The 18,557-nt window shown below is 35.4% G+C and overlaps 2 protein-coding genes across 8 annotated transcripts in view; one reads left to right on the top strand and one right to left on the bottom strand.

The window, feature by feature from the left end:
• The first annotated feature begins 3,722 nt into the window (after nucleotides 1-3,722).
• Nucleotides 3,723-13,281, top strand: ABITRAM (actin binding transcription modulator). The gene is made up of 6 exons (XM_051966956.1): nucleotides 3,723-3,895; nucleotides 5,174-5,225; nucleotides 9,302-9,431; nucleotides 12,037-12,113; nucleotides 12,200-12,269; nucleotides 12,350-13,281. Exons 1-6 carry the CDS (start codon nucleotides 3,817-3,819, stop codon nucleotides 12,485-12,487), a joined length of 546 nt encoding a protein of 181 aa, XP_051822916.1. The 5' UTR covers nucleotides 3,723-3,816; the 3' UTR covers nucleotides 12,488-13,281.
• A 505-nt stretch (nucleotides 13,282-13,786) lies between these two features.
• The window catches only part of CTNNAL1 (catenin alpha like 1), a 96,327-nt gene continuing 91,556 nt past the window's right edge, over nucleotides 13,787-18,557 (bottom strand). For all 7 annotated transcript variants that reach the window (XM_051966923.1, XM_051966945.1, XM_051966908.1 and 4 more), the window contains 4 exons: nucleotides 16,041-16,097; nucleotides 15,803-15,916; nucleotides 15,157-15,240; nucleotides 13,787-14,405 (listed from right to left, as the gene is read on the bottom strand). In XM_051966923.1, coding sequence (XP_051822883.1) covers nucleotides 14,241-14,405; nucleotides 15,157-15,240; nucleotides 15,803-15,916; nucleotides 16,041-16,097 — 420 coding nt within the window. In that variant the 3' untranslated portion in view covers nucleotides 13,787-14,240. The remainder of the gene's footprint in view (nucleotides 14,406-15,156; nucleotides 15,241-15,802; nucleotides 15,917-16,040; nucleotides 16,098-18,557) is intronic.

Consider the following 18,557-nt stretch of genomic DNA (forward strand, 5'->3'; position numbering starts at 1 on the left):
CTTCCATGACCTCATGCAAAGTGAAATGTACTAAGTACAAAATAATAGCAATATTGTGAGATGATCAGCTGTGAATGACTTGGCCATTCTCAGCAGTTCAGTGATCTCAGACAACTCTGAAGGATTTATGATGAAAAATACTGTTTATTCCCAGAGAAGGAATTGTACCTGAATACAGATTGAAGCATACTTTTTAAACTTTTTTTTTCTTGAGCATTTTTTTTTGAGGGGGAGGACATCTATGTTTTCTTTTACAACATGATTTTTATGGAAACATTTTGCGTGACTTCACATGTGTCTTCTCATTGGAGGGGGAAGGATTGGGAGGAAGGAAGAGAATATGGAATTCAAAGGTTTTGTTGTGTTTTCTTTATTAAAGCTTTTTATTTTTCAAAACACGTGCATGGATAATTCTTCAGCATTAGCCCTTGCAAAACCTTATGTTCCAGTTCCCTCCCCTTCCCCCATGCCCTTCCCTAGATGGCAAATAGTTCATTACATGTTAAATATGGTAGAAATATATGTTAAATCCAATATATGCATAAATATTTACACAATTATTGTGCTGCATAAGAAAAATCAAATCAAGCCAGTAAAAAAAAAAAAAAAAAAAGAGAAGCAAAACAAAATGCAAACAAACAACAACAAAAAGAGTGAAAATGCTATGTTGTGAACCACCCTCAGTTCCCACAGTCCTCTCTCTCTGAGTGAAGATGGCTTTCTTTATCACTGAACAAATGGAACTAGCCTGAATCATCTCATTGTTGAAGAGAGCCACATCCATCAGAATTGATCATTGTATAGTCTTCTGGTTGCCATGCATAATGATCTCCTGGTTCTGCTCATTTCACTTAACATCAGTTTATGTAAATCTCTCCAGACCTCTCTGAAATCATCCTGCTAGTTGTTTCTTCCAGAACAATAATAGTCCTTAAGATTCATTAACTATAACTGATTCAGTCATTCTCCAACTGATGGGAATTCTTTCAATTTACAGTTTCTAGTCACTATAAAAAGGGCTGCTACAAACATTTTTTATGCACATACAGGGTCCCTTTCCCTCCTTTAAGATCTCTTTGGGATACAAGCTCAGTAGAAGTATTGCTGGGTCAAAGGGTTATGTACAGTTTGATAGCTGTTTGGGCATATGTGATGACCGCATATTTAAAATCAGCCAGAGTCAGGAATTCAGGTTAAGGGAAAAATCTTCAATCTTTATTCTTTTTGAGGTGAAGGGGGATTGTGATAGCAATATGGGCAGCTGCAACAGGAACACAGCCAGCAGAGGAGAAGGGGGATTGTAGGTGAAGGAGGAATCGGAAGTGAAGGGGGGGGGTCTCGATAGCAATGCGAGTAGCTGTGTCACGAAACCAGCCAGCAGTTTCTCTTTCCGCTTCCCTTTCCACTCCCCTGCCTCCACCTACCAAAATTGTCATTTCCTATACAACACATCAGGACTTGCACAAAGAGTGGGCGGGGCCATTCTTTCTCCAAGTATATATATTAATAGAGTATGGTCCAATTACTATTTAGCCTCACGTGCTTGGGACCTCAATGCATCAACTCGAGCCTCAGCCCATTACAGGCATAGTTCCAAATTGTTCTCCAGAATGGTTGGATGGGTTCACAGTTCCATCAACAATGTATCAGTGTCCCAGTCTACCCACATCCCCTCCAACATTAGTCATTATCTTTTCCTGTCATATTAGTCAATCTGAGAGGTGTGTAATAGTATCTCAGAGTTGTCTTAATTTGCATTTCCCTGATCAATAGTGATTTAGAGAATCTTTTCATATAACTAGAAATAGTTTCAATTTCTTCATCTGAAAAATGTTCATATCCTTTGATCATTTATCAATTGGAGAATGGCTTGAATTCTTATAAATTTGCGTCAATTCTCTATATATTTTAGAAATGTGGAACTCAAAGTTTTAAAAACACATGTTTAAAATTATTTTCTATGTAACTGGGGAAAAATAAAATGCTAAGTAATGAAAAAAAAAAAAAAACCAAGGAGTTATATTAAATAACTCCTTCTAATGGTAAGAACCTTTGTTCTATTTTATATTTGTCCTAGATCTTGAAGAATGTCAGCTGACAAGATGAGGAGGGGAGGAGTTTCTGGCAGAAGAAACACCATAACCAATATTTTTGATGAATGAATGATGTCCAGGCAGAATCTGCCATCGATCATTATATTTTGGTGTAATCATATCAGTTTGTTCCCTCTTCCAGAGTCATTTATATTTCACTCATTTTGTCTTTATTGTGAAATGAAGTTTTTTCCTTAACTGAAATATATTTTAGGCTGTACAAATCAATATTGCATGGGAAGAAGCAATTTGAAAACTGATAAACTGTTACATAAGTGTCCACATAAGTGTGGCAGTTGGAAGTATCCTTTCACTCCATTTAGGTCACTCCCCAGAAAAGCTAAACCAAGTTCAAAGTATCCTGTGAGTTAACTTCTACTCTCACTTTTCCAAGAATATACCTATTGTCAATGGGAAGGGTAGAAACACCTTGAGAACATAAATGGAAGGAGCATACATATTGGATATGTTTGGGTACATCCATGAAAGGACATAGACATGAGAGATACACATGTGATTATGGCACATGCATAAAAAGGCAGCTCCCAGTGATTTCACTTTGTACATATTCTCTGGACAGTGTTTTGCTTGAGCCCTTAGCAGAGATGATATATCTTCTGTATAAGAAGAAAAATAGACTCTATCCTCCCTCTTTTACAGTAGAGTTTGGCAGCTTAACCTTTATTTCTTTTGGAAAAGTAAGCCATATTTTATACCTTCATAAAGGTTTTTACGTGTTTGTAAAGAAATATATTTTGGAATCTGAGAGATGTCATCTTTCTAAGTACGTCTCCTAGTACTTTTGCTATTATAGAAATGTATGATTGCTTTCTCTCTGTTGAAAGGCAAATTTTATTTTATTAAATATTTTAAAGTTGCATTGAAACTCATATTGATGTCATTCATTAGGTGGAAAACTAATCATATCTTTTGATTCAGTGATTCTATTGCTAGAATTTTGTTTAATGTTTTTTAATGGGCACAGAGAATTCAATGTAGAGTCAGAAGGTTTGAATTCATCCTAGGGATTTATTAGTAGTAGGATCCCAGGCAAGTGACTTAAAAACTGAGGCTTCGAGGAAGAGGGGCCACTTGGGAGGCAGAGATGAGACAATTAGTTCTAGGTATGGGTTGAGGAGATTGTGTGTTGAGTTCTGGGAACAGCTATCGTTTGGCTGGAGGGTAAGCATTTGTGGAGGGGAGTAGTTGTTTGAATTACGTCTGGCAGAAGCTATATTGTTAGTCCCTTAAATGTAAGGGTGAGAAGCAATTATTTTATCCTAGAAGGCACTGAAGAAGATAGATTATTTTAAAAAGGGAGATGGGAAACCCTGAAACTATGTGTATAGCTCATATAATATAGTATATTATGCTATATAACATAGTATAATAGCAGGAGTGACGGGGAATTTCACCTTTAAAGGAGCGGGTCATGTTCTCTGGACTTTTTTTCATTGCAACCCCTCGATCTCCCTCCTCACCTCAATAACTATTGAGACAACGCTTGGAGAATAGCTGAGTGAAGAAGTATCGCGCATTAATTGGAAGCTATCTCGGGGCGATACAGCTGCGCCCGCCTTCGGCAGCCAGAACGGGGCGCTAGCGTGCACAGGAGGCTGGGTGCGCGCGCCGGCCCGCGCTCGGCGGGGGAAGGCGGAAGTGTGCGGTGATTTCTCGGAGGAGTCGCGGCCTCCTGGATCGGGGATCTTTGCATCTGCTCGCTATGGCAGCCGAGGTCGGAGGCATTTCTTCTGCAGCCCCGTCGCTGGTGGACCGATACTTCACCCGCTGGTACAAAGCCGGTAGGTGGAAGGCGGTAGGGCTGGTGTGGCAGCGGTTGCTCCGGCCCTGGGACAGAGGAAGCCCAGGGCAGAGAGCCGCGGAACGCCGATCGTGCCAGGCAGCAAGCATGTATGAAGCGTGTACTGTGTGCCCAGCGCAGTGCTCTGGATACCGAGAAAGGTCAGGGCCGAGTCCCTCTCCGGAGGAGAAACTAGTATCCCACACGCGGGACGTTGAGTCAAAGACAGGCACCAAGAGGGATTTCCTTATTTATTAAAGTTATAAATGGCAAATGTCACCGGGAAGCCCCTGACTGAGTCGGGCCCAGCGGCTGGTATTTGCTTTTTCTTGCCCGGTTTTGCGGCCAGGTAAGCTTGGGGTTGCTGGAAGCTGCGGGCTTTTCATTCAGTCTCTGCTTTTCCGTTGGTGGTGGAAAGATGGTGTTATCGAGCCGGAGATACTCTCCTATAGGATGTCACGTGTCCTTTATTCTGGAAGGAAGGAGGAGATGCCATGACATGCATTGAATTGTATATAAAGAGAGGGCCGTGCAAGATCACCTGCTCACTTTCCTCTCTGGAGCCATCTGGGTCCAGGGGCCAGATATAGATCAAGACAACTGAAGATGGCCCTGAATACAATGGGAGACCTATGCCTTTTAAAGCTAAGGTCTTCAGTAGGTCTCATGTGTCAACATGAAGTTACTGTTGTCAGGCTTCCACCTAGATAAGAGAACTGTCATCCTGGATTCTCCTCTAGTCCAGAACTGCTAATAGTTAGGGGCAGTCCTCTTCTGACAGAAGGGGCAGTCAGCCACATTGTGGGGAGAATGGAAGGATGCTTCCTCCCTGAGCCCTTCAAATGCTCTTTTAGAAATATTTAGTTTGGGGCAGCTAGGTGGTGCAGTGAATAGAGCACCAGCTCTGAAGTTAGGAGGACCCGAGTGCAAATATGGCTTTAGACGCTTAACCCTGCCTAGCTGTGTGACGCTGGGCAAGTCACTTAACCCCAAATGCCTCAGCAAAAAAAAGAAAAAGAAGAAGAAATATTTAGTTTTTAATATTTAAGTTTTATTTTTTATTGTTGTGTTATGGGAGTTTAGTACTTTATAAGAAACTATGCAGTATAGGAAATTTAATTGGATGGTAAAACCTGTCCGTTCTGTTTTCTGTGTTCTTAGATGGCCTGTCAAAATAATCACTGAAATGATATGATAAATCTTTTCTTTAAGTAGACTTAATATTATAGCAAGTATTAATTTAGCAACTGTGATATTCTTATTCTTCTGCATTTCTCAGATGTGAAGGGAAAGCCGTGTGAAGATCATTGTATATTGCAACATTCTAACAGGCAAGTGAGTTTAAATTATTTTAATTATTGAAAAAAATTATGTTATTTGAAAAAATTATGTAACTTGCATTTGTATGTTCTTTTAAGATTTACTGTTTTTCTCAAAAAACTTTAAGAGGCAAATAATGTAATTATAGAATTTCCATTTTATAGCTGAGAAAGATCAAGTGACATACAGATTATGTAGTTAAAAATTGGGAGTCTTGATATGATTGTGATAATTTTATCTACATGTAGCGTCATTCATTAATAATACCTCATCCAGCTTGAAGGTTTTAAAGAAATAGTTGCTCCTTAAATCCCTAAATTGTTATAAAAGCTTTCAAGCAATTCATTTTGGGTTTACAAAATTTACTTTCTTGGGAAAGGTAAAAATTAGTTCATCCAAAATTCACTTAATCAGCAAGTATTTATTACACTTTTTGCCAAGGATTGTGCTAAGTAAGAATAGATAAACCAGAAGCTACCTCAAAGAACTTACTTTTTTGTGTGTGCTTAAATATGTTGAATAGATTAATAAAGCCATTCTTTAATTACACTTTGATCTTCTCTCTTGGATGATTATCACTTCTATGACATGTCCAACTTGAAAATTCCCAAATTATTTAGTTTTCCATTAGTCTCCCCAAGTTCTTCCCACCCTTCTTTTTTTAAATAGTATTTTATTTTTCCAAATACATGCAAAGATAGTTTTCAGCATTTAGCTATGCAAACCCTTATGTTCTAAATTTTTCTCTTTCCTCTCACTTCCCTCCCCACAACTTCAAGCAATCCAATATAGGTTGAAGTTGTGCAATTCATCTAAACATATTTTCATACTTGTCATGCTATGCTAGAAGTCTGATCAAAAGAAAAATAAAAAATATGATAAAAAAAATAAAACAAGTAAACTAACACCACCAAAAAAAAAAGTTAAAATACTATACTTTGATCCACATTCAGTCTCCATTGTTTTCTCTCTAGATGTGGATGTCACTTTCTATCACAAGACTATTGGAATCACCTCGAATCACGTCATTGTTGAAAAGAGCCAAGCCCATCACAATTAATCATCACATAATCTTGTTGCTATGTACTATGTTCTATTGCTTCTGCTCACTCCACTTAGCATCAATTCATATGTCTTTCCAGACTTTTCTAAAAGTAGCCTGCTCATCATTTCTTATAGAATAATATTCCATTACATTCATATACCTTAACTTATTCATTCCTCAACTGATCAGCTCCATTCGGTTTCCGTTTCCTTGCCACTACAAAAAGGGCTGCTACAAACATTTCTGCACATGTGGGCCCTTTTTCTTCTTTTATAGATTTCTTTACAGACCCAGTAGAGACATTGTTAGATCAAAGGCTATGTACAGTTTTATAGCTCTTTGGGGATAGAAGAACATACTTCTTAATGTAGGAGATATACACATAATATAAGTGTACAGTTTGGTAAAGAACTGCACTGGTATATGGAAGAATCAGAAAAAACTTATGTAGAAAGTGGTGGTTGAGTTGAGTCTTAAAGAAAAATAGATTCTAAAAGAAGGTAAGGAGGGATGGGGGACAGTCATTGTCAAGGCACAAAGATATAAGAAAATCATTATAACAGTTGTGGGAGGATGGATGTAGAGGAGGATGTAGAGACTCGAAACATCAAGACCAGTTAATAGGCTCTTTTAGTAGTTTTAAGGGAGAAGTGATAAAAACTTCAAGTAGAGGCTGTGTGAATAGACAGAATGGGACATAAAAGTAAATAAAGAGAGATAAGAATTTAGCAACTTATTGGATAAGGGTAGGAGAAGTGAAAATGAGAAATTGAGGGTAATACTGAGTTTTTGAACCTGGGTGACTGAAAGGATAATGGTATTCTTAGTAGTTTTAGGGAAATTTGGCAGAGAAGTGAGTTTAAAGAGAAAGATAAAAAAATTATGTTATAGACATGTTAAGTTTGAAATACTTGTAGATCAGTCATTTGAAATGTCCAATAGTCATGTGGAACTGGAGCTCAGGAGAAAAACTGAAGCTAGCTCTATAGATCTGGGAATCTCCTCAATTAAAATGATAATTGAACCCATGGGAAATCACACAGAAAAGGATGGAGGATTGATCTTTGGGCTACACCCAGATTTAGTGGGTATAACCCAGACAATGAGTCAGTAAGATGGACTAAAGAGTGGACTCAGTGGAGGAGAAACAGGAAAGAAACAGGAAAACTCAAAAAGGAAAGTGTCCAGGAGGGAAAAGTTCATCTACAGTATCAAATATTTTTTTCTTTGGTAGTGAGCAGATATTTACCCAATTTAGTTAAAATCAGAAGTGTAACATAATGAGGGAAAAATCTTTGCAGCAGGTTTCTCTGATAAAAAGATCATATCAAGATATTTATATCATGTATAAAAGGATTGATTGAAATTTATATAGCTAAGAATCATGTCCCAGTAGCCAAGTTTACATCAAAGGCTATAAACAGATAATTTTCAAAGGAAGAAATTCAAGTTATCAACAAAATTGGAAAAAAATATTCTAAATCCCAAATAATTAGAGACCTGCAAATTTAAATTATCTCTGTGGTTCTGCCTTACTCCATGAAATTGGCAAAGATTACAAAAAAGTGACAATTTTTGAAGAAGCTATGAGGAAATAGGCATATAAATGTTCTTTTCATAAAACTATGAATTAGTTTGGAACTATGCCCAACAACAACAAACAAAAGTGAAAATTCTGTATTGTGATCCCATTGTTCTCTATGGGTGCAGATGATTCTCTTCATCATAAAATCATTGGAAGTGGCCTGAATCACCTCATATAGCAACTCTTTTTATAGAATCAAAGAACTAGAAACTAAGGGGGTGCTCATCTACTGTAGAATGGCTAAACAAATTACTGCATATAAGTATAATGTAATATTATTGTGCTTTAAGACATTAAATCCTCTTAAGAAATTAAGAGGATTGTTTCAGAGAACCTGGGAAGACTTTTATGAACTGCTGCAGAATTCTTTGGAAAAACTTGAGAAGTCCAGTCAATGACTATGATTTTAGAAGATAGTTGATGAAGATACTTGTTACTCAGGTTTTATACATTTTTAGACAAGCTAATACTGAAATTTGTTGTGTTTGACTATTATACAAGGGTTTCACTCTTTACTTCCTCAATTTGGAGGGTTGAGGGATAGAAATGCAAGGAAAGAGGATGGGGAGGAGGGAGCCCTTGAGCTATTTTTTTCCCCTCAAATAAAGATAGAAAGGAAAAGAGGATCAGGGAAAAAAGATAGGTTTGAAAGCAAAATTATATACTTAAAAAGAAAAACAAGTTTTATATAATATAGACCAGTTTAACCCTGAAATGTATAACCCTGAAAGCTTGGTTGAAATTACTGACAGTGTCAAATGTTAAAGAGGTCAAGAGGTATCAGAATTGAGAAAAGGCCACTAAATTTAGCAATTAAAATCTCAATGAGAACTCAGGAAAGAGCAGTTGCAATTGAATGATGATATTGGAAATAGGATTTCAGGTTTAGAAGAGAAAAGTAGTTCATCAGGTTACCTTCAAGTAGTTAGTCCCTTTCAGATGGGAATATCTTATATAGAGATCTGTTACAAAAACTAATAAAAGTCATTCTAGATGAGTAACTCGTATATGTATATCTGAGTGTGTGTTTATGTGTGTGTATGATTCTCATTTGTCGTAAGCAGATATATCTATCCTAGTTTTATTAGGAACAGAGAAGATAACTGTAAGGGAATTTGTAAAGCTTAAAATTACTTATATATAGCAACTGTTATTCTGTTTTTTCCCTTCCATCTCTTAGTAATAACCCTGTCATCTCTGGTCCCATTCTATTAGCTATTGAGATTGAATCTGTTTTCTGATATTTTTGCATTGTCTTAAGACCATCAGTTTTCAATCTTATATGAAGCATTTTAATTCTTCCTTCTTTTTCTACACCCAGAAATAGCCACAGGGTAATAAAAATGATCATTTCTGGACCAAGTGTTTAGTACAATGTTAACTCAGTGAAATTGTACCTGAGATAGTAGGTCATGGGTGAGATTTTTTTTTTTAAATGAATGTTTTGTTTTTTATAGAATTTGTGTAATCACATTGGCAGAATCTCATCCACTTCTTCAAAATGGAAAAACAATTAAAAGTATCAACTACCAAATCAGTGCCAACTGTAGCAGACTTCAGAACAAGGTTTCTGGGAAGTTTAAACGGGTATGGATTTTCATTCTTTTTATCTGTTTACATCTTTACCATTAATAGTAATATAAAAACAATTGTACTAGTGTCAAATTCTTGAGAGTATTGTCCGTATCTAGCACAATTTTTTTTTTTTTTTTTGGTAAAGGTAAAAACACAAAAAATTGATGCCTTGTAATTAATAAGTAAGTGGAATGGCTTTTGACTTGGAAGCAAATGGGGTGGAGTATGGGGTATTGGGATTGGAGAGCACATCCCTAGTCATGGCTAGTCTTAGTGTTCCTTTTTTTCCCCATATCATCTTTTATGATTAGAGGGTTGAATGCTTTTAGTGCTACACAATGGAGAGGGTGTTATGACTTAAAAAGTGCTAACCAATGTCTTCAAGTCTTGCTGGAATAGGCAGATTGTTATCATTGCTTTTCTTATTTAAGAAGCTTAAATCTCAAACTTATAAGACCTCTTGTACCATGAAAACCAATTTTTTGCAAGATTTAGGCAGCCTTTACTTTGGGAGCATTTTATAACCTGACTGAAGTAGATTTCTTTGTTTCCAAGTTTTTCTTACTACATTTTGAAAGTATTTATCAAACTTTTATTTTGACATATTTGTGAACTTAGGTGAGGCACAATGAGAAGCAAATTACCCATCTTCATCTCTCTACTATTCACCTACCAGTCCAACCACCTGTGAATCTAGTATCTTTTATTTCCAACTATATTTTATATATTCAAGTATCCATACCTCAGCCACTTTACTGTTTTACAACTACCTTAACTTTCATATCCCTGGTGAAAAATTCCCATAAAGAAATGAAGGATATTAAAACACAAAGGATTGCTTCATGGTACATTGAAGTATCTTAATATATTAGTTATGTTTCATGTGATATTTCAGTGTTCATTTTAAAACAATTTTTAATGCTTTTAATTAAACAAAATTTTTTTTAAGGATGACAAGCACACATACATGGATGTATTTCTCAAAAGGTCTATGTGACTATTATGTTTTTCCTAAAGTCTGAAAAGTCTCTTGAGGGAGCAGTAGGTGGTGTAGTAGATAGAGCATTAGCCCTTAAGTCAGGAGGACCTGAGTTCAAATCTGGTTTCAGATACTTAATACTCCCTAGCTATGTGATTCTGGGCAAGTCACTTAACCCCAACTGCCTAAGCAAAAAAAAAAAAATCTGTTGAGGAAACCCTTCTAAATTTAGTGGATGTTATATTCTTTATTTCTGATTTGTTTTAGTAAGGAAAAAACTGAAATTAGGAAGCAAAATTTTAAAAATTGTATAGTGGTATAAAACCCAACATGTAAATTTCAATATCACACAGCAGCTTTGATTTTTGTACACTTTAGAAAGTTATCTTAGAAAATAGACTGTAGTATTACAGTTCAGTTCAGCTAATATTAAGTATTTCTTAGAAAGTACTATGCTAAGTGCTAGGACAAAAAGATGAAAAAAATAGATGATTAAGTGTGCTGAGTTTGGTCATTTAAAAGTGAGTATCATGCCCTTGGTCATAAATTTAACCCTTTATTTATGACATTTTTTCTTTTTCTTTCTTTCTTTCTTTTTTTTTTTTGCAAGGCAGTTGGGATTAAATGACTTGTCCAGGGTCACATAGTCAGGGGGTGTTAAGTATCTGAGGTCACATTTGAACTCAGGTCCTCCTGACTTCAGGGCTGATGCTCTATCCATTGTGTCACCTAGCTGTCCCTGTTTAGACATTTTTTTGAAATGAAAATAAGATTTAACTTTTGTTCCCAGCTTAAAGACCTTGAGTATTTTTCTTTTATCTCAAGTAGAAACTCCTTGTCAAGGAGTCTAAGATTATTCCTTTGTCTCCAACCTTATTTCCCAGGGACTCTTTCATACATAGTACACTCCAGCTAAACAGGATCATTCACCATTTCTTGATTCTTATCCTGATTTTCCCCACTTCTATGTAGTGGGTTGTCTCTTCTTCTGGTCTTTTCTTTAGAAATCCATTTTTTCAAGGCCAGCTTCAACTGTTACTTCCTCCATGATGTCTTAAAACACTATAGCTTCTTGCTCTTTAGATTTTTTAAAATGATATTGTTATGTCCTTTCTCTGATTGAATTGAATTCCTAACTTGTGTTAGTAGTCAACATAGCATAAAATTATATGTTATCTAAAAGGAATCTTTGAAGTCACCTAATCTAACTCCCTTCATTTGACAGATAACAAAACCGAAGCTTACAGAGATTTAAGCTAACTTGCCAATGTTCACATAATTAGCAGAGGCCAGATTCAAAATGGCTTTCCTACGCTACAATTGTGTATCAACTCTTTTGAGTATAGAGATTCTTTAAAATTTCATCTTTGTGTTTCTGGTGCCTACTATAGTGTCTTGCACATAGAATAAGATCAATAAAGGTTTATTAAATTGAATGATTTTCACTTATTTTCATAAAAAATTTTCAGGAATGTAACTAGTCACAAATAAATAATATTTATATATTTTATAATATGAATAGTTAACATTTATATAATCTAATATATTTTGTAGTAATTCTTAGTTAATATAAGAACTGCTTATATGTTAAAGAAATATTAAAATATAAATGAAATTTTTTATTTCTTTTATATGCAGGGAGCACAATTTCTAACAGAGCTTGCACCTCTTTGTAGAATATCCTGTTCAGATGGAGAAGAATATACTGTGTCAAGGTCAGTTGCTTTTGAAACAGAACTTGGGTGGGAGCAGTTTTCTCTTGAAATGATTTAAAAAAAACAAACAAACTTTTTTTTAACAGCTGTGTGAGAGGACGGTTAATGGAAGTAAATGAAAATATCCTAGATAAACCATCCATTTTGCAGGAAAAGGTAAAAAAAAAATCTTATTCAGACCTTTTTGTTGGATTTTTGTCATTTTGGCTATGTCAGATTTTGGATTTGTTTTCTAGCCATCCACTGAGGGATATATTGCTGTTGTGCTACCCAAATTTGAAGAAAGCAAGAGCATTACTGAGGGATTATTGACACAAAAAGAATATGAAGAAATCGTGGTGAAAAGAGTTAATAACAGACCAGAAACATCATGAAGACAATGAAATAACTCTCCCCCTTCCTCCTCAAAATCTACACATGTTAAAGGACTAAGTAATATAGAAGAGCATATGACTGAATAATAAAGTAGTGGTAGAAAAATCCTCTCCATACTGTGGGATGGCTCTGCTTCAGTACCTGGCCACTTCAGTACGATGATCTTTGGTCAATCCATCTTGATTTATTCTGCTTGTGTCATTTTCCCCTTCCTCTTAGATCAGCTCTGTCCAAGAATGCTCAGTTTCTCTCTAGTTCTTTTTACTTGTTCAAACACAACATGAAACATTTTGGAAGCTGCAAACACGGTTTCCCAAATACTGTTTTTATTTTTGGTTCACTTTGGTGAAACAAACAAAAAGACACCCTTCAGGCTGCTTCCTTCACCAGTTTCACTAGAACTTTTAGACAGGGAAGATATTTTGCTCAAGGATACTTCTTGACTGCCTGATCTGGAAGAGCAAAGATTGGGAATGAAAGGAGATAGAAATTAAATTGTTTTATCTTTATTTACTTATTTTTTTGACTAGACCTATTATTTTATCAATGTGGGAAGCTCTTGGTGAGAATCTCCCTTTTCCATTGCAGATAGCCACATGTTCTTTAGTAAAGAAAGTAAAGTAAAGGGCCCAAGAAGCTGTTGGAGTATTCTGAGATTAGGGAAATACCTAGGGTAAAATTATCTTGTCAAAGGCAGGACTTGAAGCCAGGTCATTCTGCCTCTAAGGCCAACTCTCATCATGCTGTTTCCCTTGTCATCTGATCTTCATTAAAGCTTATTGTTGTTCCCTTGTTTCTGGGATGTTCTCCTTCATCTTGGCCTAGAGCTGAGACACTGAGATTCAATTCACACTAAAGTTGATAGCAAATAAGTTTTAGTGATATGAAATTACTAATTTATTAATGCATTATGAAAGTATAAAATGGTATCCAATATGTAATGTTTGATGATTATTCTTTTTTTGGGGGTCTTGACTCCTGCTGTTGGTTGAAGAAACTCTCTTTACAAGTGCATATCTGGCAACTGTCCTGCAGCTCAGAGGATTAAAAGTTGCTAAGGGCCCTGAAAGTCCAAGTGAGTTGACCAGAGTTATAAAAAGCCTGTATTTGTTGTAGCTGAGACTTTGAAGCCAACTCTCTATAATCCACAAGATCACAGATCTGACTCCCATATCTTTTCCTATTAGTAGCCAAATGCATTAATTTAATTTTATTAATGGATTTTCTCGATGGAAATGTATCTCCAGCTGTAAAATGAGGAACTCGGGCTATAGGAAAACATTTCGCTTAACAACAAATTCAGTTGAAACACATTTATTCCATTAAATGATACCCGTAAACATTGATTTAATAATCAGATAGACATATTCCAAAATAAAGGATTTGTAGAGATTTAAGATACTACAAAGCAATGAGAAATTTTTTGGAAATGAAACTGCTTCAAAAACATTTACTATGGTACTAAAAACTGCAAACATGTAAGCAGAACATAACCAACATATGTTAGAGGTTCTCAAGAACATTTTCATAGCTGTTTCTTTGGATTCGAAGATTCATTAAGACATTCTGGATAAATGGTTCTGGTTTTTAAATAAGTATTATACACATGCCCATTATAAAATCACACTGCAGTTTAAAAGTTTTGAAAACTACCATGGCATTTATTAAATGCTAAGAATTGTCACAATGAATTTAACAATATGAAATCTTAATAGGAAGAAGAAAAACGCTTAATTAAGGAAAGAATCCAGATTATTTGCTTTCTAAAAATGTCAGGTTTGCTATGTTATGTTCCAGAGATCTGACCCCAAAAGCTTCTACAGTTTTTTCATCCATATTGTCTTTAGTTGTAACTGTTTGCCATCTGCTTTCCATCCAGGGTTGAAGAGAATTTATACAATCATTTTCTGATTTGCACTGTAAAAGTAATTTTAAAAAGTTAAATGAGACATTTGGGGGGGTACAATCAGTTATGCCAAAACACTTCTTTTGAAAACTTAAATTTGTGATCAGTGCAATTGATAAATTAGGGGAAATTTTGAACACAACCCAGTCTGCAAGTTTGCTTATGTGTAGTTTCAACTTTGAGAAATGGTAAGAACTCAAAAACTACAACTCACAACAGCTCACAAGTTACAGCCCTTCCTGCACTCATTTATTTACACAGGCAAACTTTCAGATCTTTTTTAAGGTAAAGTACCACATTTGGTAATCTGTTGTAAATGCAGCACCAGAATCACATCCTATTCCTGTTCCCTGCGTCCTCCATAGCCAGAGCTCCAGGTCCTGGAGTGATGATACAATGAGGTCATCCTCTCAACCACAAATGGCAACTTTGGTAGTCCTGAACCCTATGTGAACTCAGTGCAGGCTGCAGAGTAGCCTAAGGTCACAGATGCTTTCACTATTTTAGTACTTATGTTTTTGACCTTTTAAAATGTATACAACAGTTGTTTTTCTATTTTTAATGTGTCACTGATGAGGTTTTGGGATATTGTTTGCTTTATCCCATTTTTCTTAAATGTCCTGTGGTTTTCATGTCTTTTTTTTTTTTTTTTTTTTTTTGCATAGCATGGTGATTTTTAGGGAAACTCACTTTACACCAGAGCTGACTGTATATTCTTTCTCTGTGTACAAAGATAAAAGACTTAGGGAAGAACTTACTCACCTTATGCATCAATTTATAGCAGACTGGGAGAAGCTGGGTCAATGTCGTCAGGACAAATCTTGTTTTTAGAATACATTTGTCAACCTATATTACAGAAAGACTGTCAATTTAAACTCCAGATTCATTAGACTCTTTTACGTTAAGGAAATCAAGAAACATCTAAGGCAGGTAAAGGAAATGGGATGAAGGTATTTGACTAGATAAATAATTTGAATATCCTAAGCACTTTGTTACAAAATTCTGGATTCAGAAGAGCCATGGGGCAGCTCCATTGCCTATATGAATGAAACAGTTCTTCCATGAGAGCAAAGCTCTCTCCTCATTGGGCTATTAAGAGACTTCTCTTTTGAAATCTCTTCAGGGTCTTGCTCCTAGCTTTGGTTGGGTAAATGACATTATGAGGATAATTTGTAAACCGGCAGTCATTTTTGGTTAAATTAGAGAAATTACTTATTAATTAGAGTCAATCTGCTGTAGCTTTTTGTCATTAATTATAATTAAGAGAAAAATTATTTTGGCAGCTGAACGTCCCCAAAGAGACAGGAATTGGCCTCCCATTTAATAACACAAAGAATGAACTTTGTACTAATACAAGCAGAAGAATCAAGCATTTTATTTTTATAGCTGAATAATGCATCCCTTTTACCTTTGTAAATATTTTATTCTGAATAGGGGCCTTAGCTGTCAGTTGGAGCTGCTGGCACAGAGGAATCAGCTTGTTTATTTCCAGTAAAAGTAAAAGCTTGTCATCATCTTTCAGCTGAAATGCAAATTAGGAAATTATAATAACCCCCAAAATAATGGCTTCAGTTTTTATACCTAATGCTATATCCTTTTAAAAAATGAGCTATAAATTACTTTACTCTTCAGCAAACATGTATTACCTGTTTTGAGAAACCTTGCAGAACTGAAGCAAGTTTTAAGCCCTCTGTAGCAAAAACCTGATAAAAGGGAGAAAAAGGGTTTATTTTAGATCTTAAAAATGTATTTAATGATATTTTATAGTAAATATGTTATAATATTTAATTTTTATCGTCTCAAGTAAGCTTAAAAGTTGCAAGTGATTGGATTCTAATATCTTTACCATTAAGATAGATAATAAGCAGCAAAGAAAGGTGAATTTTATTATAAATTAGACTATTATTTTTCTAACAACTTATGAACAAAATGTGGGTTATCAATTTCATATTCAAAATCTACAGCAATACAGGCATATATTTCACAAAAAACATCATTAAACATTATGTGGTGTAACTAAATCTTACCATAATGTCACAAAATTCTGGAATAAATAATGTCCATTTAACTGATCAACACAAAAAATATGGATAGCAATGATGCTTAACTGGTTTCCAGTAACATTGTTTTGCCTGATATTTTCAGACATAACCTTAATGGTAAGGTAAGCCTCTATATTGTCCTATTTATTTATAACCCTCCCACCCAACATTATTGATCTGTAAGAAGGGGGCATATAATCTGAGATTATTTGTCATAATGGAGAGGTATGTATTGCCCTTCCACATTCCTGTGGCAAATTATAAAAAGGATGAACAATGCATAGGCATGAAAGAGCTACCTGAACTATATGAAGATCAGACTCAGCTTCATTTACAACATATGACTTAGAGTATAAAATTCTATATACACTTGTATTTGGACTAATATGAAATTAATGTGTTGCTCTGGTAGGAGCAACATTTGTTTCACTTGGGTTAAGTTAGTGTCATCTTTAAAAAACAGGGAAATGGTTCTTAACATAATTGGCTCAGGGAAATGGGTTTCATGTGGTTGATGAGGTTTCCTGATTACCTGAATCAGAAAAGGCCCAATTTAAAAAGTCTTATTCCTATCAGAACCCCTATTGTCAACACATTTTTTGAAGACTGCTTCTGTGATAGTGTGATTGCAGAGGGTATTTGCATCCCATCTCAATACTGTATTCTCACTGGATCATTTTATTATTAACAAAATTGTTTATTAAATGTCATAAGGTCCTCCATGTTTCCTTCCAAACCCTAGTTGAACACTTAATTTGCCTGAGTTAGACTTGGCCTACCCAGAATAAGGATGAACTTTGACCAATAGTTGTAGGTTGTAGGAAATCCTAAGTTAGCAAGAAGAAATATTCATAGTTGCTGGTACATTATGTTTTTTCTTTCTCAATGTGTAGAATTTGAAAGTGATCTTTACCGTTGAGTTCTTCAAAAGAAATATTTGCAGGGAGGATCGCTTTCCCCTGCTTCACTGAAATGACTATCTAAGGGCTCCATGTGGATGTCAGTTCCTGTTACCAACTGAAGGATAAGGACAGGGAAGACTGAGGATTTAGTGACCATGGAGAAGAAGAAAAGCTCTACTTTCTGTCAAAGGTAATACATAACTTGTTCAGAGAAAACAAACTCACTTGTTAAATTGGGTCTCACTTATTAAATTGAGTAACTCCTAAATGTAGGTCAGGATAATCCCTGCCAGATGGTAAAATATGTTGATTATAGCTCTGGATTATGACAAGATAATTTTTTTAAAATAACTTTTTATTGACAGAATCTATACCAGGGTAATTTTTTACAACATTATCCCTTGCACTCACTTCTGTTCCGATTTTTCCCTTCCCTTCCTCCCTCCATCCCCTTCCCCAGATGGCAAGCAGTCCTATACATATTAAATATGTATGACAAGATAATTTAAGGATAGTTTGGACACTGTAAAATAACCAAAAAAAACCATAGTACTTTGTGGGCTTTTCATCATTTTTCTTTATGTCTGTGTCATTGAGGCTATAGACTGAGTATCTAAGGTCCTTTGATTTACCTTCCCTCTGAAATCTCCCTTGTTTTATGCTACTCTGGTTTTCCTCTTACTTGTATTTTGTTTACCCTGTTCACTGCTATCATATTAATTTCCCCAAAGGACTGTTTTGATGTCACTTGTTTATTCAGAACCCTTTAACTCTTTATCCTAGTACTTAGGGAGCCTCATAATTTTACTTTCTGGTCTTATTTTTCCCTACTCCCCTGAATGAATGAACCTTATTTTCTAGTTAAAATAGACTTGTTGCCACAAAGTACATTTCTGTGCCTTTGTTAATGACTCCTCCTCCTCGAATGTCCTCACTTCTATCTCAACCTATTAAAATCTCACCAATTCTCTAAGATATAGTTCATAAACTATCTCCATAAATCTTTCCTGATCATCTCAGTTGAATGTGATCCTAGGGTATAAACTCTTTAATAATGATGGTTGTGTCTTAGTAATATATACTTGCCAAGAGTTGTTTAATAATAAATAACTATTAAATTTGGAGGAATTTAGCCCAATGGCTACTCCATTTTGAATAAGGAATATCTTATGAACTATGGTCATTGTGATCTCAGTTGAGAATGGCGGACAATATCCCT

Source organism: Antechinus flavipes, chromosome 1, assembly GCF_016432865.1.
Source record: "Antechinus flavipes isolate AdamAnt ecotype Samford, QLD, Australia chromosome 1, AdamAnt_v2, whole genome shotgun sequence".
In the NCBI taxonomy this organism is placed as follows: Eukaryota; Metazoa; Chordata; class Mammalia; order Dasyuromorphia; family Dasyuridae; genus Antechinus; species Antechinus flavipes.

Coding starts and splice junctions, on each gene's coding strand:
- ABITRAM (XM_051966956.1), top strand. CDS start 3,817: ATGGCAGCCGAGGTCGGAGGCATTTCTTCTGCAGCCCCGTCGCTGGTG. Junction 5,226..9,301: donor ATATTGCAACATTCTAACAG/GCAAGTGAGTTT, acceptor TGTTTTTTATAG/AATTTGTGTAATCACATTGG. Junction 9,432..12,036: donor TTTCTGGGAAGTTTAAACGG/GTATGGATTTTC, acceptor TTTTATATGCAG/GGAGCACAATTTCTAACAGA.